Source organism: Haliotis asinina, chromosome 4 (assembly GCF_037392515.1).
Source record: "Haliotis asinina isolate JCU_RB_2024 chromosome 4, JCU_Hal_asi_v2, whole genome shotgun sequence".
NCBI lineage: Eukaryota > Metazoa > Mollusca > Gastropoda > Lepetellida > Haliotidae > Haliotis > Haliotis asinina.
Window position 1 is genome coordinate 48,826,374 of NC_090283.1, and position 13,527 is coordinate 48,839,900.

Here is a 13,527-nt window from a genome sequence, read left to right on the forward strand (position 1 = left end):
TGTACTTTGTGCACACACGCATACACCTGGTAAATCATGCATATGTATCTCCAGTTATAGAGTAAATCTATCTATCTATCGATCGATCTATACGCACATATGCATCTATACACCTACACGTATATTCATCTGTATATTTATGTAAATGTGTATTGTTGTGTAGTGGAAGACGATAGCAATATGTTTACATTTTGTCCTTTCAAAAAGAAATTTGGTGTATATGCGTGATTCTATGCTGTTATAGGGAGGGAACCCGAACACTGGCCTGCATTGTGCACGGCTCATATATAAACGCGAAAACGTTTTGTAATTCATAACAACTGCGAACCTGTTACTGACAGGTGTGGCTATAAATAGTGATCACTGATAATGGATTATACCAATGGAGGATCCCTCTGTGCAGTTGTGATATGACAGGTAACTGCATTGTAACGCCAAACTTAAACTTTCAGTAACTGTTTAAATCTCTCTGTCTGTGTCTGTCTCTCTCTCTCTCTCTGTCTGTCTCTCTCTCTCATGACACACTCATTCTCTCACGCTCTCATTCTCATCTCATTCTCTCTGACCCAAGCCCTCTCAAGAATCGTTCGTTTGGGTATTTCACATTTCACTTCCAACTGAAGTGTTTGTTTCGTGTACAGATACAGTAGTTTCAAGGTCAGCCGAATTGCTTTCTCGGGATACGTGGATTTCCATACATGTATCAAGGTGATAGTGGCAGTGCGCTGTCGATAACAGTACCACATCCTTCATAGGAATGTTCATGTTAAAACCCTGAGGAGACTTAATTTTAGAGTGAGTGAGTGAGTTAATATTTAACGTCACATCGGCAATATTTCAGCCATATCGTGACGAGAACAGATTGGAAATTGAAATGGGAAATGTGCATACTATAAAAAAAATGTCGTCAAAGGACAGTAAAAAACAACTAGAATATCACAGCTACGGATAAAACTAGTGTGGAACGGTAAAACTGATAGAACTATTTGGACAAGACAAGATAAAACACGGGCTATACACATCACCAGCAGCTGAAGGTAGATCACCATGCCAGGGTCCATGGGGACTTACAGTACCTTTGCTACCTGCATGGACCCTGGCTGGATTTACACCAGCGCTTCAGACACTGGCGATGATAGGACGATTTAGCCAGGATTTAAAACAACAAACACACTACGACTAAAAAGTATGGTTGAGCAAAACCGACTTTGAAAGTTTTTGGGACTTACGTACCCTCTTGGGAGGACAATAATTTTACGCTACTTCAACCTCCCTCGAGGGCACAGCCACTAACGATCGCAGCTGCTAATTTACAATACCATGCATAAAAGATATATTATCTATGTACAAAACATATTCAGAATTTATGTAGCAATTCTATTTCCTTTAAAAATTCAAGTATTAAATGATGATTAACGTTATAAAAAAGATCCTTTACAGTTTTCTCATTGAAATATTTATCCCTTGTGATGGCAAAATCAACACAATCAAGCAGGATATGCTTAACAGTGATTCTCTCATCACAAGGGATACAAAACGGAGGATCCTCACCTTTTAACAAGTGTTCGTGAGTATATCGCGTATGGCCAATGCGACATCGTCGTATAACAACCTCTTCAAATCTGGACTGACAACCCAAGTGGGTATAACCGATATAGGGCTTTATTCCATGTAATTTATTGATACCTACTTGGGTGTCCCACTTCTTTTGCATTAGATCACGGATATATGATCTTATGACAGCCTTATAATCAGAATAGGGTATGAGAAGTGGTGTCACAGATTTGTTGAGTGCCGCCGTGGCAGCACGATCGGCCATTGTGAGTGAGTGAGTTAGTATTTAACGTCACATCGGCAAGGTCTCAGCCATATCGTGACGAGAACATTTAATACTGAAATGAAATACATGTATTGTATAAAAACCTGTCAGCGAAGGACAGTAAAACAACTAGAATATCACAAATGAGATTAAAACTAGTGTGGAAAGTTTAAAACTAATATCACTATTCGGACAATACAGTATAAAATCAGGCTATAGGTTGCCAGCAACTGAAGGTAGATCACCATACTAGGGACCATGGGGACTTACAGTGCCTTTGCTACCTGCATGGAGCCTAGTCGGATTTACATCATCCCCTCAGCTGTTAGCAATTTAGACATATCTAGCCAAAAATTAAAAATACAGATATACTACGACTAAGAAAAGTGGAAAGTTTAAATTTACTGTGAATGTTGTTGGACTTACGTACCCTCTCAGGAGGACAATAATTTTACAATACTTCAACCCCCTTTGAGGGTACAGCCACCAACAATTCAAGTTACAAATCCAAACTTCCAATAATTAAAATACATCTATTTACACAACATAATTTCAAAATTCAACCAAAAAATCAATTTCTTTTAAAACATCAATAATTAAATGAGACCTAACGCTGGTAAAAAGATCCTTAATTGTTTTAACTGTAAAATACTTATCCCTTGTGATGGAGAATTCAACACAGTCAAGCAGGATATGCTTGACTGTAACTCTCTCATCACAAGTGATACAAAATGGAGGATCCTCACCTTTTAAAAGGTATGAATGAGTATATCTAGTATGGCCAATACGACATCGTCTTAAAATAACCTCTTCAAATCTGGACTGACAACCCAAGTAGGTGTAACCAATATACGGTTTCATTTCATGTAATTTATTGATACCTACTTGGGTGTCCCACTTCTCCTGCATCAGACCACGGATATAAGATCTAATGGTGGCGTTGTAATCACTGTAAGGAATAAGAAGTGGTGTCACAGATTTGTTGAGCGCTGCCTTGGCAGCAAGATCAGCCATTGCGTTACCAGAAATGCCTACGTGGCTTGGTAACCAACAGAAGACGATGTCGTATTGGCCAGTAGCAAGATTATTATACAATTCAATTATTTCAATTAAAAGTGGATGTTTACATGATACATTTTTAATAGCTTGAAGGCAAGAAAGAGAATCAGAATAGATTATATATTGTTTACGTTTAGGGTGTCTTTGAATATATTTTAGAGCTGTTAATATGGCGTTAGCTTCAGCTGTAAAAATAGAACTATTATCTGGTAACCTAGATGATATTGTTCTGGATCCAGTGACAGTGGCACAAGCGACTGCGCCACCGTCCTTGGACCCATCTGTAAATAAGGATTTATAATTGCTATATTTATGTTTCAGTTGATTATATTCTTGTTTATACTGTAATTCATTCGTTTCTGATTTTTTAAGTGATGTTAATGTTAGGTCAACATGTGGCCTAACCAACTGCCAAGGAGGAGAAGAAAGAAGACGGGAAGGAGCTATATGGTTCAGCTCAATGCTGGAAGCAGCAAGAAATGGCTTAATTCTGAGCCCAAGAGGCGGAACAAGGGAAGACTTTTTGTTGTACAAATCCTCATAGAGAGGATTAAAAACACAATTAAATGCGGGGTTAGACTCATTAGAAGCTAATTTTGTAATGTATTGTAAAGATAGTTTGACACGACGTAAGTTGAGAGAAGGGTCATCAGCTTCGACGTATAGACTGTCGATAGGAGAGGTGCTAAAAGAACCAAGACAAAGTCTTAGGCCTTGGTGGTGAACAGGATCAAGTAGTTTTAGGTTGCTTTGACAAGCGCCACCATAGACAATGGAGCCATAGTCAAGTTTTGAACGCACGAGAGATCGATATAGATGGAGAAGGGTAGCTTGATCCCCTCCCCATTTAGAATTTGAAACCACTTTCAACAAGTCAAGTGCTTTCAGGCATTTAGTTTTATGTGATTTAATATGTGGTAAAAACGTTAAATGTGAATCAAAGATTAGACCCAAGAACTTGGCTTCCTTCACAACTGTAATGGGCGTCCCATCTAGAGATAGTTCAGGGTCTTTATGTGGTTTGTATTTTCGACAAAAATGTATGCAGTTAGTTTTCCATTTAGAAAATTTAAAGCCGTTTTCAAGACACCATTTATTAATCTTGTTTAAAGACAACTGCAATTGCCGTTCAATGGTATGCATATTTTTACCACGACAAGAAATATTAAAATCATCCACAAATAATGATCCATCAATTGAATTGTTTAAAACTTTAAACTGTTGATCTTGATGCTAAAAAGAGTGACAGACAAAATACTGCCTTGTGGAACACCCTGATCCTGATTGTAATGATCAGACAGGGTAGAACCCACACGGACCTGGAATTGTCTGTTATTTAAAAACTTTGCTATAAATTCAGGCAAACGACCTCGCAAACCGAAGTCATGTAAATCTCGTAAAATGCCATATTTCCAAGTTGTGTCATATGCGTTTTCAAGATCAAAAAAGATAGACACAGCGTGTTGTTTGTTAATTAGTGCGTTTTTTACAAATGATTCCAAACGCACTAAGTGATCGACAGTACTTCTGTTTTTCCGGAAACCACATTGTATATCAGTTATAAGGTTATTTGTTTCCAAGTACCAAACTAGTCGATTATTTATCATGCGTTCCATGGTCTTGCAAACACAGCTAGCTAACGAAATCGGACGATAATTAGATGGATCCGTATGATCACGTCCAGGTTTAGGTATTGGTACTACTATAGCGTCATGCCATGAAGAAGGAAATTTACCTGAAGTCCAAATATGATCAAATATTGATAAGAGCGTCTCTAAACAGGACTCTGGTAAGTGCTTCAGGAGTTGATAATGTATGTTATCAGCCCCTGTAGCAGTGTCATGAGCTTGATCAAGAGCAGTATGGAGTTCATGAATAGAAAATGTTTCATTATAATCTTCCCCATTATCAGAATTGAAATTAATAGTTTTCTTTTCTTGTTGTTTTTGATATTGCTGGAAGTTTGGTACATAATTAGAAGAGGAAGAGTGTTTAGCAAGTGTTTCACCCAGTTTGTTAGCAATATCTAATTTATCAGTAAGCAATTGATCCTCATGTTTAAGATGATGGATAGTGGATTTAGTAACTTTACCTTTAATTTTCTGGACCATGTTCCATACCTTGGACATGGGTGTCCGAGAATTTATTTTAGATACATAATTTTGCCAAGATTGGCGTTTGTTCTGTTTAAAAGTACGTCGTGCTTTAGCATTTAAAATTTTGAATTTATTTAAATTATGCACCATAGGATGGCGACGGAAATAATGTTCTGCTTTTTTCCTTGCCTTCCTAACTTGTTTGCACTCATCGTTGAACCATGGTTTTCGAATATGTGGAACTACAGAGGACTTTGGTATACACTCATCAGCTATGGAGTTCAATTCATCAGTAAAACATTTAATAGCATCAGGAACGTCAATAAAACGTTCAGGTTTAAGCTTGTCAGCAGACAGTGTTTCATATAAAGCCCAGTTAGCCTTTTTAAAATTCCGCCTTGATGATGGAGGAACATCAGATGGAGTTACAGCTTTTAATATAGTAGGAAAATGGTCACTTCCACACAGGTCATCGTGGACTGACCATTCGAATTCATTTAGTAGTTCTGAATTTGTGAGTGACAAGTCGAGAGCAGAATAGGTCCCTGTACCAGGGTGTAAATATGTGTTGGAACCATCATTATAAATACATAAATCATTATCAGAACAAAAGTCCTCCAACAATTTACCTTTAGCGTTTGTAGTTACACTACCCCAGAGTGGGTTGTGCCCATTTAAATCTCCCATTAGAATACAGGGCTTCGGGAGCTGATCGTATAGAGCTTGAAGATCGGTTTTGGCAAACGCCGAAGACGGTGAAATATAAAGAGAGCATAGCGTAAACGCTACATGTAAAGTAATTCTCACAGCAACAGCCTGCATATTAGTATTAAGTGGAACAGGGCTTTGAATAACGTTTTGTCTGACTAGAATGGATGATCCTCCAGTGGCTCTATAACCCGGAGGTGAAAAACACTTATATGCATTAAAATGACGAAGGTCAAATGTATCTGTTTGTTTTAAATATGTCTCCTGGAGACATATCGCTGAAGGTGTAAAATCCTGGACTAATAGCTGTAATTCATGTAAATTAGTCCTCAATCCTCTGCAGTTCCACTGTACAATATTATTGGAATAAACTATCTTTTGGGGGGATTTATTGGGGATCTACCCTGCACTCTTTTGGAGGGCGACAAGCTATGTGCCCTAGAATGGACGTTTTCAGAAACGTCCATGTCTTCAAGAGACCCGTATTTATTGAACAATTGAATTTTGTTCTGTGACCCTTTAGGAGCTCTGTCACTTAGTTGTTTTGAAGCATCAGGCTTTGGCTTCGGTTTACTTTTTACCGTTTGCTGACTATCAGCTGTCGACTGAGATTTTGAGTTTGACTGAGATGATGATTTGTTATCAGAAGAAGACTTTGAGGTACTAGGAAGTGATTCCTTAGTCTGAGATGACGTAGTAGGGGATAAAAGCTGTGGAGAATCGCAGTTGACCCAAGTCAAGGTAGTTTGGCAGCCTGTAGATGATTTTGTTATTCTAGATCTGGACTCAGATGGTGGTTTTGCGACTGTAGCGCAACTTTCTGTAAGGTCAGATCTCTTCACCAGTTTTTTTGCTTCAGAAAAAGAGATGTTTTGGGTATGTTTTATTTTGTTTATTTCCATTTGCTCTTTCCATATTGGGCACTGTTTTGACGAAGATGACTGGTCGCCTGAGCAGTTGGTGCATTTTCTAAAGTCACTGTCACAATCTTCTGTTGTCTGTGTCTTCTCACCACAGTGAGCACACACAACAGACAATGTGCAGGTAGATACACCGAGTCCATATTTCTGGCATTTAAAACACCTGAGCGGGTTGGGGATGTATGTATCAACCTGAATATTACAGTAGCCTGCCTTCACTGATTTGGGTGCATTTGGAGAGGAAAACGTAAACAGATACGTATTGGTTTTGATGGTTTCGTTGTTTCTCCGGGTTGAAAAGCGCTTGACGTGGAGTACACCTTGATCCTTCATTTCTGATCCTATATCAAGTTTCGACATATCGTCAAACAATCGGTCTCGATCCCTAACGATACCTTTGCTTGTGTTCAGGGTTTTGTGAGCAGACACTGTGACGGGAATGCCCACGAAAGATTTGATGTTCATCAGGTTGGTGGATTGTTGTTTTTTACTACATTCAACTAATAGTGCACCCGAACGTAATCGTCTAATATTTTTCACATCTCCAGCAATACCTTGAATACCTTTGGAGACAGCAAAGGGGTTAAGCTTTAAAGGTGTCTTGTCAGGAGTCTCAATCACAACGAAACGCGGCCAATACTCAATCAATGCAGACGGTCTATGGTCAGTATCATAAGGGTCAGTTTCAAGTAAACGTTTTGTTTTCTTGGGTGGAATTTCATAAGCCATGGTTAGTTTAATTTGGTTCATCATCCGAGCTCCCCACCCACCACAGAGTATCACAAGGACAATGCTAAAGCAAGCGGGCCTCCAGCCTGCAGCACCAAGGATACCCGGATGATATACTCTAGTAGAAGAATTATAAGAAATTAATCTACCAGATTGGCCCTTGAGCCATCGCCTTCTGGCACAAGACTCTAGGCAAAGTTCATATGATCATAATTCACAATACTTAAATTTACAGATTAACAATAGTGCCAAGACCAAACTTCAAAATAATTCCAAATGAGATTTCTGCAATGACACACATGCACAGGGCTTGGCATGACCAGCCGATTGGTTGAATCGGGCCCATTCAACCACCCGTCTAGGTGAAGTAAGGGCCGAAGTGGTGTGTTGGGCAAATGGAACACAGTTAAAAGCCCAGCTGCCCTCAACCACCAGGATCCCGTCCTCCACCGACACGGGACGCAACCCACGGCAAACAGGTTGCCCAATTTAGTCGCCTCTTACGACAAGCAATGGGGTGCTGTGGACACATTCTGTCCCGGGTCCACACGGGAGAAGAGCACTTAGCGTTACCCAGCACCCACCACGAGGAGGTGGCTCTTCATGGGTGCCTCGGCCATTGTGTTACCAGAGATTCCAACATGGCTGGGTAACCAACAGAAGACGATGTCATATTGGCCAGTAGCAAGTTCATTACACAATTCAACAATGTCAGCTAAAAGTGGATGCTGAGAAGATACATTTTTAATAGCCTGGAGGCATGAAAGAGAGTCTGAATAAATGATATATTGTTTATATTTAGAGTGTTTTTTAATATAGTTTAGGGCTGTTAATATGGCATGTGCTTCTGCTGTAAAAATGGAACTGCTATTTGGTAATCTAGAAGATATTGTTCTGGATCCAATGACAGTAGCACAAGCAACTGCGCCACCATCCTTGGACCCATCTGTAAATAAGGATTTATATGTACTATACTTACTTTTTAATTGATTATATTCCTGTTTGTATTGTAAGTCATTAGTTTCTGATTTTTTATATTTACTTAATGTAAGGTCAGCTTGTGGTCTAACCAGTTGCCAAGGGGGAGAAGAAAACAAGCGAGAAGGAGCTATATTATCCAGTTCAATGCCAGCAGCAGAAAGAAAAGGTTTAACTCTCAGTCCAAGAGTCGGAACAAGAGAAGACATCTTATTGTACAAATCCCCATACGGGGGATTGAAGACACAGTTATGTGCAGGATTGGACTTATTTGAATACAGTTTAGTGAGATACTGTACAGATAATTTAATATGACGGTGGCCAAGAGAAGGTTCGTCTTCTTCAACGTATAGACTGTCAACAGGAGAAGTTCGGAATGATCCAAGACAAAGTCTTAGACCTTGGTGATGGATAGAATCAAGTATTTTGAGGTTACTTTTACAGGCTCCACCATAGACAATGGAGCCGTATTCTAGTTTAGATCTGATGAGTGACCTGTATAAATGTAGAAGGGTTGTTTGGTCTCCTCCCCACTTTGTATTTGAAACGACTTTCAACAAATCGAGCGCCTTCACGCATTTGGTTTTTAGGTATTTAATATGTGGCAGAAAGGTTAAGTGTGAGTCAAAGATGAGACCAAGGAACTTAGCTTCCTTGACAACTTTGATGGGTGCACCATTTAAAAATAAGTCAGGGTCTTTATGAGGTTTGTATTTTCTGCAGAAGTGAATGCAGTTGGTTTTAGATTGAGAAAATTTAAACCCGTTCTCAAGGCACCATTTATGAATTTTGTTGAGACAGATTTGTAACTGTCTCTAAATGGTTCGCATGTTTTTGCCACGACAAGAAATATTAAAGTCATCCACGAAAAGAGAACCACTGATTGAATCTGTTAAAACCTTTGAAAGACTATTTATTTTAATACTAAATAAAGTCACAGACAAAATACTGCCTTGTGGAACACCCTGGTCCTGTTGGTAATGATCAGAGAGGGTAGACCCTACTCGGACTTGAAACTGTCTGCCCGTTAAAAACTGTGATATGAAATGAGGCAAACGACCTCGTAAACCAAATTCATGTAAATCTTTTAAAATACCATGTTTCCATGTAGTATCGTAAGCCTTTTCAAGGTCGAAAAATATAGATACAGCATGCTGGTTATTAACAATAGAATTCTTAATGAAAGATTCCAATCGAACCAAATGGTCAATAGTGCTTCTGTTTTTACGGAAACCACACTGAATGTTAGAAATCAGATTATTGGTCTCCAAATGCCACATTAAACGATTATTTACCATTCGTTCCATAGTCTTGCAAACGCAGCTAGTTAATGATATAGGTCGATAATTAGATGCATCTGAATGGTCTTTACCAGGCTTAGGTATAGGAACCACAATAGCATTCCGCCAAGAGGGAGGGAATGTTCCTGAAGTCCAAATTTCATCAAATATGTCTAAAAGTACCTCAAGACATGAATCAGGCAAATGTTTCAAGAGCTGATAGTGAATATTATCAGCCCCTGTTGCTGTATCATGAGCTTGCACTAGAGCAGTTTGTAGTTCATGTAAGGAAAATACTTCGTTGTAGTCTTCACCATTGTCAGAGGTGAAATTAATGATTTTCTTTTCTTCTAACTTCTGGTACCTCTGGAATTCAGGGAGATAGTTTGATGAAGACGAATGTTTAGCTAATGTTTCACCAAGTTTGTTTGCAATATCGGAAGCATCTTCTCCGTCTTTAAGGTGTTTAACGCTTGTTTTGGAACCCTTGCCCTTGATCCTTTGTACCATATTCCACACCTTTGATATAGGTGTGCGGGAGTTAATCTTGGAGACATAGGCTCTCCATGACTTCCGTTTATTTTGCTTGAATGTACGTCGAGCTTTAGCTCTGGTTACTTTAACATTATTCAAATTATGTACAGTTGGATGTTTGCGAAAATATTTTTCCGCCTTCTTCCTGTTTTTCCTAACCTGTTTGCAATCGCCATCAAACCATGGCTTACGAATGTGTGGATGCACAGAGGACTTAGGAATTGTTTCGGTAGCTATAGTATGCAGTGTATCTGAAAACAATTGAATGGGGTCAGCAATATTCTGGAACGTTTCATGTTTGAGTTTCTCAGTACACAATGATGTGAATTTAGACCAGTTAGCCTTTGAAAAATTCCACCTTGATGAGGGTGGAACATCAGACGGGTTATTGACTGAGAAATGTTGGGAAATGGTCACTTCCACATAAATCATCATGAACTGACCATGAAAATTCATTCAGAAGATCTGCATCTGCGAGTGTAACGTCCAAGGCAGAATAGCTACCTGTAGCAGGGTGTAAATATGTGTGTGTACCATCATTAAATATACAGAGACTGTTGTCAGAAATATAATCTTCTATTATTTTCCCCTTGGTATTGAGAACATTACTCCCCCATAAAGGATTATGTCCATTCAAATCACCCATGTGTATGCAGGAATGAGGAAGCTGATCATACAGAGCTTGAAGGTCAGATTTCTGGAGGTTTGAAGATGGAGGGATATACAAAGAGCATAAAGTAAACGCAATGTGTAACGAAATCAGTAGGGGAAAAGTAATCCGTTCAGCACACACAATAGCATTCCTAAGAGAACAAAAGCATTCCAGACGAATACAATAGCATTCCAGACGAATACAATAGACATTCCAGAGAAGTAATCCTCAAAATCCTCCCTATGAGCACAATGCATTCCACAGCACAATAGCATTCCTGAACACGTCTCCCTATGAGCACAAAGCATTCCAGAGCTCAATAACATTCCTGAGCACAAGACGTCACGGGTGAACAAACATTCCAGAGGAGAGTCAAAGCATTCAATAGAATACAAAAACATTCCAGAAGACATGAATAAGCATTCTAGTGACGTGTTTCTTAAAGCTTCTGAAAGCATTTAATCTATTGATGTCACGGTGAACAAACATGAATAAAGTATTCCACTGATGTAGAGGGTTAACCAACCAAACTGCGTGTGCACTACTCTACATCCAATCAGCGCCTACATGCACCTTTAGTATAAGACATTTCAAATCAGTTTCATCGTCATTATCAAGCGAACAAGTTTCAGAAAGACACCTCCGCTCGCAATCCATATGGCACAGAAGATGTTTCACCTTCAACATGTGGACTTTTCAACAGAGCAGTTGCTCTCGAGTATGTTTCAAGAAATGAAGGATATTCTTAACACTCAGCTCCATTTGCACGAAACGATGATGCGAACAAGTGAGTTGTATAAAACCACATACACAGAGATGTTCCAGAGAATGAAGACTCTAGAACAGAAATTCCCCTCGTTATCGCCAGCTCTCATGAGCTTGATGCTGGATTATTCAAAAATTGCTGCCACCTCTGAGGATAGAAATTCAAGTAACAGAAAACGTCAATCACCCAACAAACGTCTTGCTAAGGCTAAGAAGCCAAGGAAAGTGAAGGAACAGAAAAGAGGTCAGAAGCAGAAATCCCCTCCTATGCAACCAAAGTAAGCGAATAGTTTATCACTGTGAATATCATTTGGAATAGCTTTTCATTTATGTATATACGTGTTACTGTGTTTGCAGTTCTACATTCTCCAATCTTATTTGTCATGTTCAGGAACAGGGGAGAAGATCATGAAGCAGTGTCAACTCCATCCCTCACGAATCAGTCCATAACACCTACCACAGAACCTACCACAGAACCTACGATAGATGACTGGTGGTTGGATTACACTCAACTCATGGAGGACATAGAACGAAAAGAGAAACAAACCACAGACATAACAGCTGCTGATTCATCCAGTGGAATCATGGACGATCTCTATCAGGAAGACAAACTTACTCCTCTTCAGAAAAGTTGCAGTGTATGCCGTTACAACAATAGGTTGCGTTACATGAGCTGTAATAGTGGACAAATTCAGTGTCATGTGTGTTGTATGGATCTCATGAACTGTATGTGCTACTATGATGAAGAGGGGATGATGGAAGACATGGTATCACAGGACTTTGAAGGTCATATTCTATCAGTGTAAAATACAGTAGTGCTTTCATCATGACAGTTATCATTATGTATCGTAACAAACTTTAGTGAATGTTCAAATAAAATGAATAAACCAATGCTGTTTCATGTTATATATTTCTTAGCCAGCCACAGTTTCCACAGTGCAACATGAGTTCGCAGAAGAAGAACAGCATGTTAAAGCAAGAAAAAGCCATAGAAAAGTATTATTTCAATGCTGAAAATCCTGGAGCTTATTTTGGTCCATCAAAACTACGTGATGAATTGAAGAAAAACAGAAAACAACAACATATCAGGTTGAGGAATGTGAAACGATTTGTGAAGAATCAAGACGCCTATAGTTTACATAGACCAGTCAAGCATAGATTTAAAAGGTTAAAAGTAAGGGTGAATTATATGAATGAAATGTTTGATGTGGATCTGGCCGACCTCTCTCGTTATAGCAAAGAGAATGATGGTGTCAGATATTTGCTGGTGGCTATTGATATCTTGAGCAGATATGCTTTTGTGCTACCTTTAGAAAACAAGAAACCTGAATCAGTGTTGAAAGCCTTCAAAGAAATACTGAAAACTAGACAACCAAAGAAGGTTCGCACAGATGCTGGATCAGAATTTCGAGCAGGCTTTGATTCATATTTGAAAAAGAAAAACATCACTCACACCATTACGCGGAATGAAAACATCAAAAGTAATTACGTAGAACGTTTCAACAGAACGCTAAAATCGTTGATTACACGCTACATGACTCACAACAATACCAAACATTACATCAATGTTTTACCTAAACTTGTGCACAACTACAATCATACGTTGCATTCCTCCCTACCTAATTTATCACCTGCACAAGTGAATAAGGACAATGAATTGAAAGTTTGGCAACATGTGTATGTCAAACCTTTGTTGAAACACCTCAAAAGTCTGCACCCTAGGAAGAAGTTCAAATATAAAGTAGGAGATCTTGTTCGCATTCCATATCTGAAGAGACCTTTCAACAAAGAACTTGACTTGAAGTGGACACAAGAACTGTTCAAAATAGCTCATCGTTTTAAAAGACAGGAAATTCCACTGTACAAAGTCAAAGATTTTCATGATGAAATGATCCAAGGTACTTTTTATACCAGTGAATTGCAGAAGGTCAGTAAAGCAGAAGATATTGAGTGGCAGGTGGAAAAGATCTTAAAGAAGAAACGTATG

The 13,527-nt window shown here is 38.9% G+C and overlaps 1 protein-coding gene across 1 annotated transcript in view; it reads left to right on the forward strand.

Moving 5' to 3' along the window:
• Positions 1 to 313: 313 nt before the first annotated feature.
• Positions 314 to 13,527, forward strand: part of LOC137282548 (ankyrin repeat domain-containing protein 29-like) — a 55,871-nt gene continuing 42,657 nt past the window's right edge. The window contains exon 1 of the mRNA XM_067814314.1: positions 314 to 417. Within this exon, the coding sequence (XP_067670415.1) occupies positions 411 to 417 (7 nt within the window). The 5' untranslated portion in view covers positions 314 to 410. The remainder of the gene's footprint in view (positions 418 to 13,527) is intronic.